At 34.8% G+C, this 22940-nt stretch overlaps 1 protein-coding gene across 1 annotated transcript; it reads right to left on the bottom strand.

Annotated features, from left to right (window-relative positions):
* Positions 1–459: 459 nt before the first annotated feature.
* Positions 460–22940, bottom strand: Clbn (Nuclear export mediator factor NEMF homolog Clbn). The gene is made up of 15 exons (XM_090112193.1): positions 22751–22940; positions 22383–22554; positions 16635–16837; positions 15787–15923; positions 14573–14748; positions 13669–13857; positions 8687–8869; positions 7956–8152; positions 5955–6150; positions 5257–5435; positions 4150–4714; positions 3217–3495; positions 2538–2690; positions 1450–1577; positions 460–660 (listed from the first exon to the last, which is right to left on the bottom strand). Exons 1-15 carry the CDS (start codon positions 22804–22806, stop codon positions 462–464), a joined length of 3012 nt encoding a protein of 1003 aa, XP_089968319.1. The 5' UTR covers positions 22807–22940; the 3' UTR covers positions 460–461.

Genomic DNA, 22940 nt, shown 5'->3' with positions numbered 1-22940 from the left:
TGTGATAAGTAGGGGTGTTATTTTATATCGACAATATCACTCATATACGAACTATTTAGTAGCGACATGTAGCAAGATGTGTGTTAGGTTTTGATATGTTCGGTTTTTAAAATATAGTTCTTTGTTCTTGTCTGTCGATCAAACGTTTTATTTTATTAGATATACGAACTATGAAATTTAAATCGGCAATTTTTAAGGTTTGTAAAATGAAAAACAAAACATTCATTATATACAACTTTTATTAATCTTTCCAACAATAATAATAATTATCATTTATCATACTGCTCTTTGTGAACACATCGTTATATAACTTACAGATAGACTGCGTATATAAGCTTATTATTGGACGCCATTTTATTATTCTAAAAAAATATACTTAAAATTAAGTTCCCAAACGCATTACAATATTCGTTAAAACAAATACGAATGAATCAAGTTGTTTTTGCTTATTTTTATAAAATCTATTTCTTATGTTTATGTAACTGCGGAGCAGATAATTTAACTTTTCCGGGGAAGTTTCTCGCCACGTTTTCTTCCTTGACCGCTTTGAGGAGATCCTTTTCCCGGGGCGAAGCTCCCTTATCCCGGAGGAACACTTGCACCGCTGTTTTAGCCGCTTTACCCCGCTTGCTAGTTCCCGGGGTTAGTTTTACTTTGAATCTGGGAAAAAACATAGTGTAGTTTAGTAGTCATCGAGAAAAAATTATCAGTTTTATGTTTTTGGGTTCGATTATAAAGAACATTAGAAGGGAAATGATACATTCACTTACAATGAATAGCTTAAAGCAATAAATAAGAAAAAACACAATTCAAATTAGTTTAAAGAATATTGTTACACTAGCTGCAATTCGCGGTTTCACCCGCAGTGCTCCGCTCCTGTTGGTCTTAGCGTGATTATATTATATGGACTATAGCCTTCCTTGATAAATAGGCTATCCAACACCGAAAGAATTTTTCAAATCAGACGTGACCCGTAGTTGCTGAGATTAGCGCGTTCAAACAAACAAACAAACTCTTCAGCTTTAGATATGACTGCTATGTTTTTGAAGTGAAACTTCTTGGTATCTTTGAATCTTGCCAAAGAAGTTTCACTTCTGACACGTGTGCTCTGCACACACGCTCTTTTTTATTCTAATTTTATACCTGTTTTTAAGACAAACAGAATGTACATTTTCCTTTCTAAAATATATGCTGAATATAAAAATGGATCGCAAAATGTGTTGGTAAGCGCATAACTCGAGAACGGCTGAACCGATTTCGATAATTCTTTTTTTATTATATTCCTTGAAGTACGAGGATGGTTTTTATGTAGAGAAAACGTAAATATGTACCACGGGCGAAGCCGGGGCGGACCGCTAGTGCTGAATAAATATTATCTTTTTTTATCTATCATATTATACATTGAACAAAAAACGCACAGCAGACGAGAAAAATAGCCAAAATACTAACTTATAATTATGCAAAGATGAATACGGAGCCACCACAGGTACGGCGAAAAGCAGTTCATCTTCAGGGAACGGACACCCGGTTAGCTGGCACAGCATCTCTGTGTCTGCGTCGTTCGCGGCGGGGTCCACCTGATGATAAAAACTTGTTATATATAGGATAGAAAAACATTTAGAAGAATGTATTGACGACTTCTACATCAGTCAGAATCGACATTCGAAATCGAAAATTTAACAATAATTCCGAAAGTTTTCAAACTTCGGTCGAGTGAATGGTTCATTAGGACGACAATAAATCTCATTTTGCAACCTTGTCCGCAGTCCGGAACATTGTTAAAATTGCAATTAAATTATTTTTTTGCTGTACTTATGGTCCTGAAAAAAATTCCAAAAGTTCTGCAAACTTGGGGAAGTTTTCGATATAATATTTCATATCACGTATTAAATTTGTAATCAATCTAAGTGTACGGAACATCTTTTAATATTGAATATTAATGTTTTTTTTTATTAAACTGAATGAGGTTGCAAATTTGTAAATAGAAAGAGCATAGGCTACCTGCCTATGTTCTTTCTCAGGGCCTAAAGATTGTCTGTGCCAAATTTCATCAAAATCGGTTGAGAGGTTTAAGCGGGAAAGCGTAACAGACAGACAGAGTTACTTTCGCATTTATAATATTAGTAGGGATTCCAAACGTATCGGTGATAATTTGAATTAATTCGTAGCAATTTTTGAAGAAAAACTTGATTAGGCGCGTTGAGAGTAAAATTTCACGGTCGAATCACAGTAATACCGTCACGTCATGGAGTAATGCGACGATTTTGGTATCTTCGAATCTTATTAAAGAAGTTTGACTTCTGACACGTGTGACACACACGCCTTTTTTGTGTTTTTTTCTCTTTAATTATAATTTACAGTTAAATTTCATTTCGAATCACAGCAATACCGTCACGTCATGGAGTAATGCGACGATTTTGGTATCTTCGAATCTTATTAAAGAAGTTTGACTTCTGACACGTATGACACACACGCCTTTTTGTGTTTTTTTCTCTTTAATTATTATTTACATAAATCGAATTAAAAGCTATAATTACCTCTTGTTCGCCCTCCGGTTCTTCTTCGGAGTCAGCTTCCAATATAAGCGGCGCAGGCGCAGGTATCTTCGGTCCGCGGTTCGATTTCTTGTCTTTTGTACCTTTGGCCGCTTGCTTTTGCGCCTTTTTCGACTCTTTCGCGCTTTTATCCGGCTGAAATTAAGTTATACATAGTTTCGTAATAATTTTTTTATGTTCAATGTAAATTTTTGACCCAATTACGCGAATGATTTTCTTTAATTAGTGCCTAGCCTAGTGATTAATATTAACACAGTTTAGCTGATTCAGAGGATGGTTCGTCGATTTCGATCTAATAATTTTTTGGTTACTGTGTAACAAAAATCTCAGCATACAAACCATGTTTTAGAATCAATATTAACTTTATTATGTTTAGGGCTGATTTTTCAATGCTTGGATAAAACTTATTCGTCGAATAATGTATAAAACTACCATTTTAAAAACGTATTCTAATTGCCCGTATTTGACAGTTTACGTGACATTTTAATATTATCGTGTAATACTTTATTGGACGGATAAGTTTTATCCAAGCATTGAAAAATCGGCCCTAAATTGCTCAAATAAATTAACTTGCTCTTTTCTAGCTTGAGACATAGCTCTTGAGACATAGCAAACTAAATAAACATAGTCTCCTCCATTTTTGAAGTCGGTAAAAACATACCTTCAATATTTCCATCATCAACGCGCGATCTTCATCATCCTGATCCTTATACTTCTCTTTAATCTTCTTCAATTTCCCCTTCTGTCCCCGCTTGGGGCCATTCTTCTGTTCCTTTTGTTCTTTCTGTTCCTTTTGGGGTTTTTCCTTCTTCTGGGGTTTCCCCTTTTTGGGTAATGCGGGGAATTTGAAAGACTGTAGCGTATCGTCACTTCGTTCTGACATTTCTGATATTGTTCTTGATTTTGATTCGATTAGGACCTTCCCTGTGTCGTGGTCTACCTGTAAATCAATAATAAATTAATAAATATTTCAGGGCAATTTTCACACGGCACGATCTGATCCCATACTAAGCTTTCGCTTGTGTTATGGAAACCAGATGGCTGATAAACATACATATATAATTTTAAATAAATACTTATACAGACAATTAACACCCAGACACAGAGCAAACATCTATGTTCATCACACAAAAATTTGCCCCGGATGGGAATCGAACCCACGAACTCTGGCTTGGAAGGCAGGGCTACTGCCAACCAAGCCAACCAGTCAGTCGAAATGTATGGATATATTTTAGAAGGACAGAATTGTTTTGCAGTGGTCTGCTTTTTTGCATCTAAATTTTTAGATGAATTATACAGTCGTTCATGCTGTTTTGCGCATGTGTTCACATGGCAAAACAGATACTTTTTAGTGGTGCCACAATATTGTATAAATTTAAAAAATCATCTATATGACAGTTCAGTTCTGAAATCTAAATCAATTAAGCATTTTATTCAATAAAATTTTTAAATAGTGTGTCAATAAATATCCATTTCTAGTGTCACAATAATTAAAGAAATCTTTGACTATCTATGAAGTGGTTTATGCTATAGACTATAGAGTATATACTATAGAGCATGCATAATAAGCAATAAACAAATAATTTATTCGTACCTTTATATGAGTATCCAATACGCCTTCCGAACTGTCACTATCTGAATCACCATCATCATCCGATTCTTTATCTACTATTTTCTTATCATCATTCTTTTCATCTTCATTTAATTCTTCTTTCTCCTTCTCTTCTACATTATCACTTGGTTTTTCATTTGTACCCACATTATCACTTATCTTATCGACATTATCACTATTTCCGTCAACGTTGTCTTTTAATTCTTGAGCATTTTCACTGTTTTCTTCTATTGTATCTAATTTCTTGTCATCTTCCTTATCAGAATCGTCTGATACTTCTATCTCTTGATCGACCTCATTTTCTGTAATTTCCGATACATCATCAGCGATACATTTCCTTTCGTCTCTATGCCTTTCTATGCAACTATCTTCGAGTCGGAATAGAAAGCTGAACCCGAATTGAAGATGTTCTGGTAGCAGGTAGTTCTTTTTGCCTCGTATCATGAAAGATCCTGTGGTTAGGTATTCGCCGGTTGGCGCGGATTTGGACACTTGGTGCCCGTACACCCACCACGCTCGTGTGAGCACTTTCGCTTCCCATGCTACGCTGAAATTTTGTAGGTTATTTTAGTTATTTACACGTGTTATCACTATCACTACATAGTATAAAACAGTCGCTTTCTCTGTCCCTATGTCCTTTTGTATGCTTAAATCTTTAAAACTACGCAACGGATTTTGATGCGGTTTTTTTTAATAGATAGAGTGATTAAAGAGGAAGGTTTTAGTATATAATTTATTAGGTTTTAGACAAAGCGGGCGAAGCCGCGGGCGGTAAGCTAGTATTATAATATATGTGAAAGTTGTTTGTTCGACGGTGTAGCAATATTCGTGTGTGAAGATAAATAATATAACTATATATGCTACATTATAAGTACTTTTTGACGTGACAACGTCTTATAATTCGATAAAGCCGGCTGCACGCACGAAAAAACATCACTCATGCGGCGTTACCTCGCTCTGAGGCGTTCCATGAAAGGCTTGAAGTGCAAGCGAGAGCGCGGAACGAGCGACAAAAAAGCACAATCGGACGTTGTCACGTTCAACTATCGTCAGTAATCCGACTTTACAGACAACCAATTTTTTTAATACCTATAAGCAACAGCAGCCTGTCCAGCTTCACTCAATGTCTTAGGAGGAGCAGGTCCAGCTGGACACTTGACCACAACAGAAGACGCCCCAGTAACTTCCGCGTGCACGTAAATGTCTGTGGAACGCATGTATCGTTTGACTAGCAGTTCGTTCTGTTGTTGGTCGCGGCCGGCTATTACCTGTGAAATTAATACATAAAAATGTAATAAAGAAACGTTTATATGTGGAGAAAATATAGAGAATAATTAAAAATGAAAATTAGATATATGGACGACCATTTATGGAGAGACAAGAATATAGATATTAATTAAAAAAATATCAACGATAATTGGGCATAGACAAAACTTTATTCATAGAGAAGAATATAAACAATTAAATAATTGAATGCGAAATAATACAAATAAATAATAAGAGAATAAAAAAAGTTGTCAGTTGTGTGTAAATTTCGTATGCGAATGCAGGCTGAAATTTAGGGACTATAAAATACTCGACTTTTAACTACTAAGAATTTTACGTGTATCCATAAAAAAAACAGTATTTTTTATGTCAATTTTATGTCTGTAGTATTAAGACAAGCCTCTATACTTAAAATGAACCAATGCTAGTTTAACATCGCGATCCTAATAACCATTTATTTTAAGTACAAAAAACAACCTCTTCTAAGATTCTTCCTTTAAAGCCTTATTTCTAAAACTTACCAAATAATTATCCGACGTTATGAACCAGTAAAACTTCTCGAACCAATACGTTTTCCTCGCCTTACTTATCGAGCTGATAGTTTGCGCCTCTTTGAGCGTTTGTTTCGTCTTCCGTTCCGCACTTTTGAGCGCTTTGCCCGCTGATTCTACGGTTTTCTGTTGTTTTTTGGCTGCGTTTCTTTTTTGATCGTAGTATCTAGACGTGAAAGAAATAATAATATAATAATACCGCCGAATTTGTTGAGATAAATTAAGTATCTAATAAGTTGTTCAATTGTTTAAAAGCCAAATATTTTTGTAAAAAGAGTAGGTGTTTTTGAATAATAAGAATTTGCCAGGGCTGATAATAATGGTCGCGGAAGAATTCCAACCAATACCCGCGGCCCCATCATTAAAGCGGCTCGACGGAACACAGTGGGGTTTTAGTCGGTAAGAATCCGACATAACCCACGGCTCCTTCCCCGGGGGCCGTGGGTATCTTTGGAAGATTTCCCCACTTAAAAAAAAGGGCTGATATTAATAATTATAGTCTGTCCACTATAAGAATTGCTTTTTGACAGCTCGACGGGTGATACCAAAAGTGATGTTCAAAAGATTATCGATTGTGATACCATTTCAATTATAAATTCAAAATATTATCATAAATGGAATCAGGTACGTAAATAATAATTACAACGTAAACGTACTAATAAGATATGTAATAATAAGACCACATATCTATGCATTGTATGTTAAAACTAAACTAAACTAATATTTTATTATTTATTGATTTCTATCTTACAATTTGGTTGTCTTTACGTTTAAATTATATAACATAATAGAAGAGTTTTTCTGCATTGGATATATTTTACAGAGTATTTCTATCGATTATTTTAATCTATCGACCCATCATTGAATAATTCTGTGTAGGCATCACTAAGTGGGCGGGACCTGTCCATGAAGTACGATAATTATTTGTATGACATTTTAACATAGACAATACAATCCTACATAGGCGTGAAGCTGTCAAAAAGCAAATAATATAATGGACAGAGTATAATGGAGACTTATACTGTCACTGGTAAAAATTTATTCAAGAAAAATGAACCGTCAATCTACTTTTTTATATTGTAAACGAAATATAATATCACAACTTCTTTTCATCGAACGAATGAGCAGAATGAGTCTGTAAGAGTCGTGCATTTTTGGATTTTCCAAAAATTATCCAGTAATATACTAAATTTTATAAACTTTATTTATTCTGCAAACTGAATCTAATATCACTAAATAGTATAAAACAAAGTCGCTTTCTCTGTCCCTATGTCCCTATGTATGCTTAAATCTTTAAAACTACGCAACGGATTTTGATCCGGTTTTTTTTAATAGATAGAGTGATTCAAGAGGAAGGTTTTATTATATAATTTACTAGCGGTCCGCCCCGGCTTCGCCCGTGGTACATATTTACGTTTTCTCTACATAAGAACCATCCTCGTACTTCAAGGAATATAATAAAAAAAGAATTATCGAAATCGGTTCAGCCGTTCTCGAGTTATGCGCTTACCAACACATTTTGCGATTCATTTTTATATAATACTAGCGGTCCGCCCCGGCTTCGCCCGTGGTACATATTTACGTTTTCTCTACACAAAAACCATCCTCGTACTTCAAGGAATATAATAAAAAAAGAATTATCGAAATCGGTTCAGCCGTTCTCGAGTTATGCGCTTACCAACACATTTTGCGATTCATTTTTATATATAAGACTAGCGGTCCGCCCCGGCTTCGCCCGTGGTACATGTTTACGTTTTCTCTACATAAGAACCATCCTCGTACTTCAAGGAATATAATAAAAAAAGAATTATCGAAATCGGTTCAGCCGTTCTCGAGTTATGCGCTTACCAACACATTTTACGATTCATTTTTATATATAAGATAAGATTATGTTTTAGACAAAGCGGGCGAAGCCGCGGGCGGAAAGCTAGTCATAGATAAGTATAATATAAAACTACCCTCAAAACTAACCGTCTAGCATTAGCAAAGGCCGTGAGCGACAGATCAATGTCCACCAACATTGGCTCCATTTGTTCCCCTTCATACGGGTCCTTTAGTAACAGCGTAATGTGATTTGTGTTTAATTTCAGGTTTTTGATAGACGAAGCCACGGGATCGGAGTTGTCTTGCGCAGTTTTGACTAGCAGCTTTATGTCGTCCCAGGACATCTGTGAAATTTGTCAATTTAAAATTATGTAGGTATATTAATATAACTATAACTACTTTTTAGTGTTGTGGGCTAGATTTAAATGAAGATGATTTACTGATTGAGGACCTTAGCTTCATAAATAATAAAAAAAATTATGCCAGTACTTTAGTTGTTAGCACAATTGTGCCTATTAACTAATACAATCATTTACACAACGGCATAATCATTATTAAGCTATTGCATAGCTTCTATCGCGGGCCTTGAGTGCGAGGACCGAATCCAGAAATTCCGTAACGAAAAAACCTCACGCTCCCCACTCCGACGGGCACGGAGGTGTGGCTTGAAGGCATAGCATGCAATAGCTTTACCGCGGCAGTCCCCGAGTGCCACACGTCTTTTTTATATTATTGTTCGAAAACATTCCATCTCAAAGGACTATTTAACAAGATCCGGCTCGAAGGACCATATGATTTTTTGGTTATCTAAGTCTTTTTGCACGCTTTAATTTCAATATAAATTTAATTTTACGTCTTTTGCTTGTTTTTTCTCTTACCTGATTAGCCAAAGCAGTCTGTATTGCAAGTCTCGCCTGTTCAACCAAAGGTTCGTTTCGTGCAATCATTTCTGCCGCCATCATGTCTTCCACTTGCACTTTCTCTAGCTCGGTGATACGTTTCTCGTGGTCTTTTCTAACGTTCTGGAGTTTCTTCATCGCCTCACGTTCTACTTGTATTGTCTGGTGGTTTTATTATAAAAAATGTTTTACTAAAAACTGTGTGTAAGTGGCGTTATTATCAGTATTTTTTTCATTTCCGCAAAACAATACTAACAATCTATAAACTACTTTTTAAGATATTATTAATAGAATATTCTCGAACTGTGAAACATCGAACATGTTTATACGCAAAAAAAATATAAATAAAAATTTATTCATTCAAATAATGTGTTTGTTTGATCTTGCTGAGAGTAGACGTCTCGCTCGAGCTACTAAAAAGTGCTAACACATCACAACAACGCCGTCGCTGCGGCCGGCCGCAATGACCTAGTTATTACGCTCCGATAGCAAAAACAATTGTTAAGGCGAAGTAAGATTCGTTCGCTAAAATAAATAACCATGAATACCGATAAATCAAAAATAAACTTAAGAACTGAAACTGAACATCTGTTGTACAAGTACTATTCCGAAGAGAAAAATGTACGTGAAAATCTTCAAACCCACGTAAGGCATCTGGAAGAACAAGTAAAACTTCTTCAACAAAAATTGAACTCTTTGACTCCAGTGGAAACGGAAATTCCAGAGAAAAAAGAAATTGAAAAGAAGTGTTCTTCCCATGTAGAATACAGCACTGATGAAGAAGAACTTGCCAAAGAAACGGAGTGGATTAGAACCAAGAGCAGGAAAAAACGCAAATTGAACACTTCACCCACTCATATCTCCGATAAAGAAGAGCGAAATGAGGAAAGTAAGGAGAAAGTAAAACCCAAAAAGGTGCCACTTCCTCCACCTATAATAGTAGATGACATCAGGAACTACCAATCGTTCTTTGATCTCCTCTTAGAAAAGTGGCCAGGGGGCGGCTTTACAATTAAAATTATGCACGGAGAAACCGTAAAAATTAATACTGAAAATGAAACAGTATATCGGACCATCACAGAGTTTTTGACTGCCGATGGCTTTCATTGGCATTCCTATGAAAACAAACAATTAAGACCAATACGAGTTATAGCTAAGAAATTGCACCATACATGCAACCCAGATAGAATTGTAGAAGACCTGAAAAGAAAAGGCTTCAAAGTTGAGGAGGCAGTAAACAAGCTGAGGTGGAAGGACAAGACACCTCTCAATATGTTCATGCTTACCTTTAATAACGGAGAGGAAATAAACAAAATCTATGAGATAACGTCTATATTAGGATGCAGGGTGGAAATCCATCCCTTGAAAACCTCTAAATTAGTTCCTCAGTGTAAAAGATGTCAAGCCTACGGGCACACCCAAAAATATTGCTCCAAGGATCCAAGATGTGTAAAGTGCACTGGTAAACATCTAACTAAAGATTGTAAAAAGCCAGCAGAAGAAAAGCCAAAGTGTGTGCATTGTGGCGCTCCACATCCTGCGAACTATAGAGGATGCATGGTAGCAAAAGAAATGCAGACGCTTAAAAATAAAGCGACAAAAAAACTAAATATCCCAAATCAGCGGAAAACAGCAGATACAAAAGTGGTTCCAGCTGTGAAAGAAAGCAGGCAAGTAAGTGCTTACTTACTTGCTTACTTACTTGCATCACTTTTGCACAAATCGCGAGTGGTAACCAGACGAAAGGAAGCAACCAAATGAAAGACAGCGTTGAAGGAAAACTCAACCAAATTTTAAGCCTTATGTCCACATTTGACGAGAGACTAAGGAAACTGGAAAGTAGCAATAGAAATGCTACATCTACTGCCAAAAAATGACTCAAATACTTAGCATAATGGAATGGAATGCCAATGGGCTTCTTAAACACCACAATGAATTACAAATTGTCCTTGAAATAGAAAATATTGACGTGTGCTTAGTATCGGAAACACACTTCACCAAACAATCATACATTAAATTTAAAGGTTACAAAGTATATCTTGCACTTCACCCAAATAATACAGCTAGAGGTGGAAGTGCAGTGATAATAAAAGAAAAGTTGAAGCACTATGAAATAAGTAAAATCGAAGAACAAGAAGTACAGGCCGTAACAGTATGCGTTGAAACCAAACGTGGTCCTGTATCTATATCAGCCTTGTATTTCCCACCGAGAGAATCTTTTAATAAAGAGAAATACGTTAGCCTTCTCAAGAGTTTTGGCGACAGATTTATTGTTGGTGGTGACTTTAACGCCAAACATACCCATTGGGGCTCCAGGTTGATTACACCTAAAGGCAAAGAACTTCTAAGTGCCATGAAATATATGAACTGTAACTTTGCATCTACGGGCATACCAACCTATTGGCCTACAGATCCAAACAAAATACCCGACCTATTGGATTTCTTTATATATAAAAATATATCATCTAACTATTTAGATATAAAGAGTATGAACGATATGAGTTCAGACCACTCGCCCATAATTCTTAAATTATGTATAAATATTATAAATAAGAATAATAACCTAAGATTAGTAAATAAGAAAACAGACTGGAACAGTTTTAGAATCGACTTGGACACACATATAAAACTTAATATACCATTAAAAAATCCAGAACAACTTGACATTGAAGTCGAAAAATTTATGGTAGACATACAACAAGCAGCATGGAGAAACACACCAGATAGTCACCCTTGTCACAGGGGAGCAGTCTACCCGAAGAACATTATCGAACTTTTACGTGAAAAGAGAAAACAGAGAAACCGGTGGCACCAAACTCGTTTTCCTGGTGATAAAAAGCTACTAAATAATCTCACAAAACAGCTACAGAGAGAGATACAAAAACTAAATGACGCTAATATGACGTCATATCTCAAAAAACTGACTAACGATCGCTGCACAGACTACTCACTCTGGAAAGCTACGAAACATATGAATAGACCCGTTCTGCATATTCCACCAATTAAGGAAGAAAATGGAAAATGGGCTATCCACAATGAACAAAAAGCTAAAAGATTTGCGCAACATCTGGAAAATATCTTTAAGCCATATGATGATGACGCAAATGAACTACCTGAAGATCAAAACCTTAATGAAGAATTACAAATAAAGTCTGTAACACCCAAAGAAATCTCCAACGAAATTAAGTTTAGTATTAACCCAAAAAAATCTCCGGGGTTTGACTTAATCACAGGCGAAATAATGCATAATTTGCCTCGCAAAGCTATAATCAAATTAACAACACTCTTTAACGCTGCATTTAGGTTGAAATATGTGCCTAATTTGTGGAAAGTTGCTGAAGTTATTATGATATTAAAGCCAGGAAAACCGCCAAACGATGTAACATCATATCGACCGATCTCGTTGCTACCAATAGTATCAAAACTTTTTGAAAAACTGTTACTTAAACGGATCATGCCAATACTTGATGAGAAGAAAATAATTCCAGAACACCAATTTGGATTTAGAAAGAAACACTCCACAATAGATCAAGTTCACAGATTAACAAATGTCATCGAAAAAGCGTTTGAAGAAAAGAAAGTCTGTTCAGCAGTGTTTTTAGATGTCGCACAGGCTTTTGATAAGGTTTGGCACAAAGGTCTCATTCATAAAATAAGAACAATGCTACCAAAACAAATTTCAGATATCTTAGAATCGTATATAACCAATCGAGTCTTTAGAGTTCGACAAGACGATGCCTTCTCGGACCTCAAGGAAATACGAGCTGGTGTGCCACAAGGAAGTGTTTTAGGTCCCATCCTATACCTTTTGTACACGTGTGACATCCCAGTATTAGAAAAAAACATTACTGCAACATTTGCTGACGACACTGCTATCATGGCCACAGGCATCACTCACCAGGAAGCAGGAGATAAAGTCCAAGAAGCTGTGAACCAGGTCTATGAATGGACTCGGAAATGGCGGATAAGATTGAACGAATCAAAATCCGTTCACATAAATTTTACAAACAAAAGAACACAGATTGTCCCGATACTCCTTAATGGCCAACAAATACCTTATGCTAACACGGCGAAATACCTTGGTATGACGCTTGACGCTAAGCTACGCTGGAAGGCTCACGTCAAGAAGAAGCGAGAAGAATTAGGCTTGCGCTATAAGAAATTGTATTGGCTTCTTGGAAGATACTCCCAGTTGTCGATACATAATAAGCTTCTCATATACAAACAAGTCCTCATGCCAGTATGGACGTATGGTATTCAGCTGTGGGGCTGTACCAAAAAAAGCAACATTAACATAATACAACGTTTCCAAAATAAAGTACTGAGAGACATTGTAAATGCCCCCTGGTACATCCGTAATGGTGACCTCCACCGTGACCTAAAAGTGGACACCGTGGACAAAATTGTTCAAAAACATGCAGAAGCACATCAACATCGACTTCATCATCACGTGAATGTTGAGGCTATCCAGCTCCTTGATACCACGGACCTAGTGCGAAGACTAAAAAGGACTAAACCTTTTGAGTTAGTGTAGTGATAAGTGAAAAGTGAACAGTGACAATTATCTGTATACCAAAGCACACGAGCAAAGTGACTTACCTACTTCCCCTTAACAGACACTAAGCAAGTGACAATGGACACTCTCTTAGAATAAGTTATTTAGAAATTTAGGTTAACATAAAATTACTTATTAGTCTTGTAGGCTAGATTGTAATTTGTATAAGGTGCTATTTTAATTAGCAACCTTATTTAATAAAAAAAAAAAAAAAAAAAAAAAAAAAAAAAAATTCAAATAATGTTGAATTTATTTGAAAAAATTTGTTTCCTTCGAATATAATTTTAAAAACATATTTTTAAGTTCATTACTGTTTTTGTTCCTTGTTTTCTGTGCAGGATTATGTATCTACTTGTTTGTAATAATCAAGAGTACAATGTTACAAAAAATTTACTTATTACTAAACCTTTAAATCAATCTTCTGTCCTTCCAACGCCGAGTAAAATTCATCGACGCTTCTATCAAAAGTCTCATACTCTACATATGGCTGGTTTTTATGCTGGCTGAACAGTTTTGGATGAAACTCTTGGTTTGTGAAAAAGTCCCCTCCTCCTTCTGGGTTCGGACGCTCCTCTTTCTTTTGGATTATGTAGCCCTGGGGAATGGGAATTTCATTAAATAAAGCAGAAATTATAATTTTGATAAATCTGGAATGGTTGTATTGTGTAAATACTGTCGATAGGTATTTGAAGTGAAACTTCTTTATCGGGGTTGGAAAAAAAATTTAATGTAACATTTTTTAGTTACGCGTGACATTTTTCCGTTACGCGCCATCTTTTTCTTATCCCTACCACGCGTGATTCGACGTATTTCTGTAAAGTTGCATATAGTTAATTATTTTTTGAAAAATAAGGTCATAAAGAAGTTTCACTTCTTACGTGTGTACACTAGTACACGCACACATTTTTTTCTATTATTTTTTTATAGAACTATCTACATACTAATGTAGATGTCGACTACAACTTGTGTTCTTTTGAATAATGATGTCCGATGATAATAATTATGCTTCACATTGTTTGTTGAAGATATATTTCACAAAGTGACTTGAATTTATATGAAAACTTCATAGTATGTATTACATTTCTGAACATACTTACATAACAAAAAATAAAAATAGAGCATTAAAAGATTCCTCCTATTTGAGAAGTAGGTTAAATTGTGTATAGTGTAGTGCTTAATATATTTTTAGTTTTAGTTTTAAATTATTATATGTATGTTAGTCTGTAAGATATTTATTCTATGGGTCTGTACAATTTATTGTCTGTTACCTGAATTAAATATAATAAATAAAAAAAAAAATAAACACATACCTTAGCGACCTGACTCTTAGCTTCGTCCATCAACAATTCGGCCTGTTTCAAGGCAGTGAATAGTTTAGATATATCTCTGTCTATGAAAAACCCTTTACTTGGATCCTGTGATATCTTCATGTTGCCCGTTAGACCGTTGTCTAGTAACACATGGTCTATTATTGCTGATCCATATTCTGTAAAAGAATATTAAACTATGAGATAAATATGAATATATTTTAATTGAATCTTTACCAAACAATTTTCTATTGACTAAATAATAAAAAAAAAAACATTTTATAGATGACTAAGGCTCTGGTGAAGAAAATGAAGACAAAAATAAAATAATTATTTATAACTAGCTGTGCCCCACGGTTTTACCCGCAGTGCTATGCTCCTGATTGTCTAAGCGTGATGATTAGACATCGGATTATATGCATTTGCATATTTGCATATGCAAATGCATAAAACTCTCTATTTACGGCGTTAGTGCATATTTTAGCCTTTTTCCCCAATCGTGCATATTTCGTTAAGTAGCGGGAGTTTTGATTGGTTGACTAACCTTTATTAGCCAATCAGAACGCTCAGCGAGTAAACAAACCCTATTCTGGCATGGTAAAATGGCAAAAAATTACAAAATGGGCTCCATTTTAAGTAAATTTTAAGCCTTTCAAAATAGGGCTAGATTACCCTTTTGGGGCTAAAAACTTAAAACACGGGTTGAATTCCAGAAAAGCTAGATTTAGCCCGAAAAGGTCTAAGGTGGCAAAACTGGTCTCGCGGGTTACAAATGTCACAAATTTGCGCTCGAAAATTGTATATTGCCACAAAAACTATATTAATTTTAAGAAAATTTCACTTTTTTTGTACAATCATTGATTAAAATATGTAAAAATAATAAAGGTTTTTGATTTTGTATTGTGCATATTTTAGGCATATCAGTCGTTTTTAGTGCATATTTCGGCATTTTTTAGTGCATATTTGCATGCATATTTTGGCATTTTGTTAGTGCATATAATCCGATGTCTAGTGATGATATATAGCCTATAGACTTCCTCGATAAATGGGCTATCTAACACCGAAATAATTTTTCAAATTCGATGAGATTAGTGCGTTCAAACAAACAAAGAAACTCTTCAGCTTTATAATATTAGTATAGATGAAATCTAAGGTAAAATATGTCTAATATTTACAATTAAACTACAAAAGCTTTTATTTAAACATAGTTTACTTACCTAAATTAGGATTAAGGATTTTCTTCAAGTTATCCCCAGGTCTGCTTCTCGATAGAATTTCCCGTAATTGTTCCTCACTTGGTGCTTCATAGCTTGTTTTCGCTCTATCCAATGGATATTTCTCTTTTACTGCAAATCTGATAAAAGTTTCAATATAATAAATACCAATAGTATTTAATATAATTTTTATATTCTACTGGCACTCTGCCTGCTGTTATTTACGATTTATCTTTTTGTTTTTATAAATTTATCCAATCCAATAAGGATAATATTTTAAAATTTGTTATAATCAATAATTATTATCATGCGAAAATAATAGTAAAGCAGTATGATTGTGAAACCATAACAGACAGACATACAAAAATTACAATTTATAAATCATACTAGCTGTAACAAACCGCCCGCGGCTTCACCCGCTTTGTCTAAAACCTAATAAATTATATACTAAAACCTTCCTCTTGAATCACTCTATTTATTAAAAAAACCGCATTAAAATCCGTTGCATAGTTTTAAAGATTTAAGCAAACAAAGGGACATAGGGACAGAGAAAGCGATTTTGTTTTATACTATGTAGTGAGTGTTGTACTAAGAGTGACCTCTTACATAATCATATAAATATTAACAGACAAGCTTTCCACCCGCGGCTTCGCCCGCGTTTTCAAAGAAAAACCCCCATAGTTCCCGTTCCCGTGGGATTTCCGGGATAAAACCTATCCTATGTGTTATTCTGATGTATAAGCTATATTGTGGTAAAGTTTCATTCAAATCCATTCAGTAGTTTTTACGTGAAAGAGTAACAAACATCCATACAAACTTTCGCCTTTATAATAGTATTAGGATATACACACCTGACTTTATCCCCCTCCACATGAGGCCGCAGTACATTCAAAATCGTCCAATTATAGTCTGTCAATACAATATTACCCCTATCATACAATTCCAGAATAACATGATACGCAGCCTCCCCGCTACCAAACTGTAGATCCACTATACGATCTATACCAAGCTGTGTGAGGTGTTCTAAACGTTTGTTTTTTAAATGTTTGCGGAGCTGAAAGAAATTTTTGTTGTTTTTATTTATTTATTTATGACACTTTATTGTACAAGTACCAGTAATAAAACCATAATTTAACAAGAAAACATGAATATGGTAAGTGCACAAAAGGCGGCCTTATTGCTTAAAGCAATCTCTTCCAGGCAACCATAAAAATAAAGGACATGTACGATGCTGGTTAAACGCGAAGGCGCAATCATAAAGAAAATAAATAAAATCAAGGTAATGAAAACAAAATCAAAAACTATATACTCAAATTTCGACGGACCGAAGGACGATTTTTAAAAACACAAGATTTAATTTACACGTCTTTAATTAGTGCTTTCTACATTCAGAATGAATTAAAAAAATACTTAAACTAATAAACTTATCTCTAAACAAAAATGCAGCGTTTGAAGAAATACAATATGTATGCATTAAGGCGATGCAGGGTGGCCATAGTTTGCTGCGTTAACAAATATGACATCGCTCGCATGTACTGCGGGTGGCCCCGATATAACTCCTCCATCCTCAGTTTCAAGAAAATCTGAAGGGTTTTCTTGAATACATATTTTTCTTAATTTAGACTTAATAACTATGACGATTACAATTATAATTACGATTAATACAAAAGTTATAATGTTAATCACTCCGACGGCACTATTCACTGTACTATTAAACTGGTTTTCACTATTTTCACTATTTTCAATTAAATACCTAAGCATATTTATGTCAGTTAAATTTGCACCCTTCAGGTTAACAGGCTTCCTGTCGGTCTGGGAGTTCATCAAATTTGGTAATATAATTTTTGGTAAACTTGGGTATATAATATCATTTCCATTCGCTTCATATTTCTTTAGTGTTATATCTCCGATTTTCACGTAGCAGCCAATCTCGTCTAACGCCAATAAATAAGTACCACGAAGAAATTCTTGGGTTACCTCATTTTCACAGACCTTAGTAAGTACTGTTTCCACATTTACGTAAAGTATCCATCTATTTGGTAGAACATTGTCGATTTTCACGTCATCTATGGAAATGGGAATCTGCTGACAACTGGAAACATTTGTGGATAGCCGCAGAAGATCGGTTAAACAATCATCTTTATATAATGTTGATGTCAGTATTTCCGGGCATAGGAACCGGTCTTCATCAATTTCTTTGCATGGTTGTGAAAGTGGCATCGTTTTCAACCCCTTCACAAGGACATATGGGTATTTGGGAAGGATAAGGGAAGTCTGACCTTTTTCTTCGTTAAATATAGGCAAAGGTATTATTTTAAAATATGAGTAAATATCATCAGTAATTAATGGAATAGTCATTACGAATTTTATTTGACTTTGTTTTACATAAGTTTGTACTTCTATTAATTGTTCGATTTTAAGAACATTATCTAAATTTACTGGAAATGGTAACTTAGAGCTAGTTTCAATATTTTTTAATAAAAGCAATAATTCCTTCGTATCTACAACGGATTGGTGTAAAAGTTTAATTTTACTAAAAGCTACAGCAGTTTCAATTTCACTTAATCTAACGTAAATAGACATAAAATTATGTAAAAATGCAGAATATGTATGTATAATTTCATTAGTCTTTTGATGTAAATTTGTGTCATTTAAAAGCGAATCAATTACATTTAGCTTATTCTGGATTGCAATGAAATTGTTATTAGATATTTCAGCTACATTTAATAACGAACCCACCATCTCAGTAACGATCGTCATCTTATGTATTATAGAGTCTTGTTTAGTCTTTAATTTTTCAATAGTGTTTTCGAATTGTATAGCATCTTCGTTGTCGAGGTTACCGGTGATAATTTTTATAACTGAACCAAGTGGATTTAATAAACCACGTTTAGATCTAGAAGACGGAATTAATTGTTCAAATTTATCAATAGTATAATTCATATGATAATCTGTTTGTAATTCTGTTGTAATAAAATCGGAACCTAACGCTTTTACATCAATACAACTATGAACCTGATTTCTAAATGATAGATAACTATTTATATTAAATTCTAAATCATCATATATTAACTTTAAATCTAACACCTTAATAACTCTCCATGTGTCATTGCTGACGACTGCATAGCCTTCACGGAGGGGTAGTATTCCGGGGTTCCGTTTAATCTGGTGCAGTTGAAGGCCCTGGTTTTGGATCACATGGATCGTCAGAAGCAGTAACCTGCGGAGGACGCTTAATGTATTTAATTGTAACTTTAGTCTCACGATTGTGTGTCGTTACTGGCACAATATTTCTATGGGTTGGTCCCGTGAAATAATTCTGATATGTAGGCCTATCTTTAGCACGTCTCGTGTTAAGTCCTTTAATGTAAACTGAATATCCTATGTCTATGTTAAAATCATTTTCACCGCCATGCTTATCCTTAATAACCTGTTTCTTATGAATAATTTTGTCTGTAAGATATTTGTATAAGAGTTTTGTGCGTTTGTGGTGATCTTTTACAAATTGTTGAGTTAATTGTTTATTAAAATCTACAGCTTGATCTAGAATCAGCATGCCTTCCGTATCAAGATCGCGAGCTGAATGAACCGTATCTGAATTTTCGCTATTATTGTTAGACGCAGTCAAGGTGCTGCTTTCCATGGTTATTGTACTACTATCAGGTGACAGAATCGAATATGGGGACCTTGGGCGATTATTTTTAGTGATAGGCACTGTTCGGTCTGAATCAAACGAAATTGTAATCGGCGTCAGGGGTCGGTCACATTTTCCCGCCTGATCGTTACTAACTTTTACTATTTCATCGGTCAATTGTTTTTGAAGATTTCGATCCTTTTCATCTACATTAACTTTCATTGACACGTCGACTATTGCTGCTGGCATACGAACGCTTTCACGAAAAATCTGAAAATCTAATATAGCGTCACCGTTCTGAAGGTTAGTTGGAATTGATACTCTAGTTTCTGATCGAGGCTCTAAAGTGATTCTTAACGGAGGGTTATATATAATCGGTATTTTGGCGTTAAATGTTTCTAAAACTTGGTGCTTCATATCGATATTTGCATCTAGTTTCTTAAGTAAATCAGATCCGATTAATCCATCATACTTACTGTCTACATTGTATACATAAAATTTGTGGGAAAGTGCGCTTCTAAAAGTTTTTAATAATGGAATTTCTATAACCTCATCATGAGTGCTTTGCGCATGGGTACTAACAACTGTAAATTGTTCATACTGTTTATGATCTCTAAAATATTCTTCTGCTTTGGCCGGACTTATAAAGGAACGACTGCTTCCTGTATCTATGAGAAACTTTGCTTTTATTTCGGGAACTATAATATGTGGTAATTTTAAGAAGCTGTCACAATAATTTAAATTAATTATTTCGCTGTCTCGTCGGAGGCCGGTAACAGGAAATTCATTATTGTCATGAAAATTGCTTTCAATTACTTCCGGATCGGTATACTCGTATAACTCGTTCGCGGCGTCTTCTTTATAATCTAAGGGTGAGTTATCGTAATTTTCATAATTTGGTTCATCGCAGTAATATATGTTATGAGTTACGTTTTGCCTCATAGGTGCCGTACGCATTGATACATCGCTATTTAAGCCGGGGTTCGGTGCCTGGGCATGTTGTATGCCAAATTTAAAACGAGGTTGGTCTGTTTGTTGATTTGGGATTCCTAATTGATAACCGGTATTTTGAAAAGGTCGCAATTGGTGGTTATTATTAGATTGTGTGCCAAATTTATAGCCTTGGGCTTGTGGTGTTTGCTTTAACTGTTGCATAAAATTTGGTCGAGGTGGTTGCATTAAATTTTGTTGGGGTTGTTGGGCGAAATTTGGTCTATAACCAATTGGCTGTTGAGGACTGCCGTATTTAAAGTTTTGATTTATAGGCATTGTAATAAAATTAGGTTTGAATGAATTTTGAAAAGTGTTTTGGGTTATAGGTTTTGGCTTACTAGTCTTTGCATTATATTGTTGTATAAAATTTACTTCTTCCGTAACTACGCTAAGTGCATTTTCTAAGTTTTTACAACCCCTTAATCTAACAATCCGGATCATGTCCTCCGGGAGGTTGTACAGAAAAACATTTAACGCAGTATTATTGTATATGATCATTTTCGCGGCTTTGACCCCTTCGTCCGTGAAGCGGTTCACCTTTGAAAATAGGGAACTTTTTACGTTTTGTATTCTGTGGCAAAACTGTATGTAACTTTCACCTTGTTTTATTTTTAACCCTTCTAACTCTAATGCTATACACTCTTCCGATCGCGGGTCTCCGAAATGTTGGGTAAGTATTTCTTTCAATTCAGTCCATGAAGTTATATTTTGGTAATCACTAAGCAGTGAAGCTGCCTTACCGATAAGCCTGCTCGTTATGGCATGGTATACATATAAGTTTTGTGCGTTATTACTCGCATCTTGGAATGACCTTATAATATATTCACTTTTATTAATAAATAGGTTTAACAGTTTTTCATCCCCATCAAATTTGGGAATGATACATAGTATTTCTCTAGGAATGAGTTTAATCTCTTCCATTTTGCGTAGTTTTATCGATTAAAACACGAAATTAATGAAAGTACCTAACACTTAAAATCACTAACTAATAACTAACAATTAAAATTAAACACTAAAAATTACGACTTATCACGATAATTGTAATGAACAAAATCAAATAAACGTAATGATTAGGCCGACTATTTTGGGTCGGGGATTTCGTGAAAAACAGGGAATATGAAAAACAGGAGTGAAGAGGTCTACTCACAGTCTGCTCGCTCCCATGTCCTTCACTTATGATCCTGAATGCTCGTCCTTGAGGTCTCCGTACGCGTTTCACTGCAGCGATTCAGTTTTTTACGCGTACGCGTCGCGGGAGTTATTTATTTAGTTCGAGGATACTCGTCTGTACCGCACTATCACAGGTCCTTAATTATGGCTTTACTGATAGCTCGGCAGCAGGATAATATCGAGTATCCTACCGGCTGCGCCACTCAAATTTCGACGGACCGAAGGACGATTTTTAAAAACACAAGATTTAATTTACACGTCTTTAATTAGTGCTTTCTACATTCAGAATGAATTAAAAAAATACTTAAACTAATAAACTTATCTCTAAACAAAAATGCAGCGTTTGAAGAAATACAATATGTATGCATTAAGGCGATGCAGGGTGGCCATAGTTTGCTGCGTTAACAAATATGACATCGCTCGCATGTACTGCGGGTGGCCCCGATATAACTATATACAGGGATATCATTATAACATAAATAATTGTTGTTGTTAGTGATTTATGTGGATAATTAAAAACTTCTGGTGTTTATTTAAATGGCCTTGTTAACAAGATCACCTGAAACATATTCCAGGTCTAATATATTTTGTTTTTCTTGTGACTGATTGAAATATTATTGTTTCAGACTATAGCCAACTCAATATTCTTAGACAAAACTGTCATTTAGAATAGCCATATATAATATAAATTTAAATAAATCTTTACCCTCTTCATTTTGATAAAGTTTTTTATCAAAAGCATACTGCTTGTTAATGAAAGTATTTTACTTTAGAATATTTTAAGGTTTACTTGGATTCTTACCTTCATAGTAAACCCTGATGGTGCTACATTCTTTGGCCATTCAAATTGTGTTGTATGGAATCTATTCCCGGATTCCAACAACAATACACTCTTTTCTTCAGATCTTTGCAGACGAATCACATATGTTCTATTGTCTATATCATATACCTGATTTACTCGCATACCAACTAGCCTGAAAATAGTAGGTAATATTATTGCATATGATAATGAAATAGACCAATGTTCAAGCATAATTGAAAAATCATTAACAATTTATATAAACTTTTGATGAAATTCGGTTTCAATTCAAAGTAATTATAATCTATAATATTTTGTTCAATTAAATTACATTTCGTGAAGAAATTCACGTTTGTTTTTTAAAAACTAACCTCTGAAGTTCAGTCACCATACAAACTATGTCGTAAGTATTAAATCGTGTCTTCATTTTGATATATTTTATTTTATCACTTCATGAGAAATTTAATATTCTATCTTTCTTGGGTAGATTCTACCTGTGGATACTACTTATTGCCACGAAGAAATTATTAAAAACACTGCATAGACCTTTTTCTATGCGTC

The sequence above is a fragment of the Colias eurytheme genome, chromosome 18 (genome assembly GCF_061535395.1).
Source record: "Colias eurytheme isolate Ceu_HAF_F1 chromosome 18, ilColEury1 Martin Lab GWU primary, whole genome shotgun sequence".
NCBI classification, from domain to species: Eukaryota; Metazoa; Arthropoda; class Insecta; order Lepidoptera; family Pieridae; genus Colias; species Colias eurytheme.
The sequence above is the reverse complement of the archived record's forward strand: the minus strand, read 5'-3'. Positions and strand labels throughout refer to the sequence as shown.

Coding starts and splice junctions, on each gene's coding strand:
- Clbn (XM_090112193.1), bottom strand. CDS start 22,806: ATGAAGACACGATTTAATACTTACGACATAGTTTGTATGGTGACTGAA. Junction 6,151..7,955: donor GCCTTTGCTAATGCTAGACG/GTTAGTTTTGAG, acceptor TTTCACGTCTAG/ATACTACGATCAAAAAAGAA. Junction 4,715..5,256: donor CAGGCTGCTGTTGCTTATAG/GTATTAAAAAAA, acceptor ACAAAATTTCAG/CGTAGCATGGGAAGCGAAAG.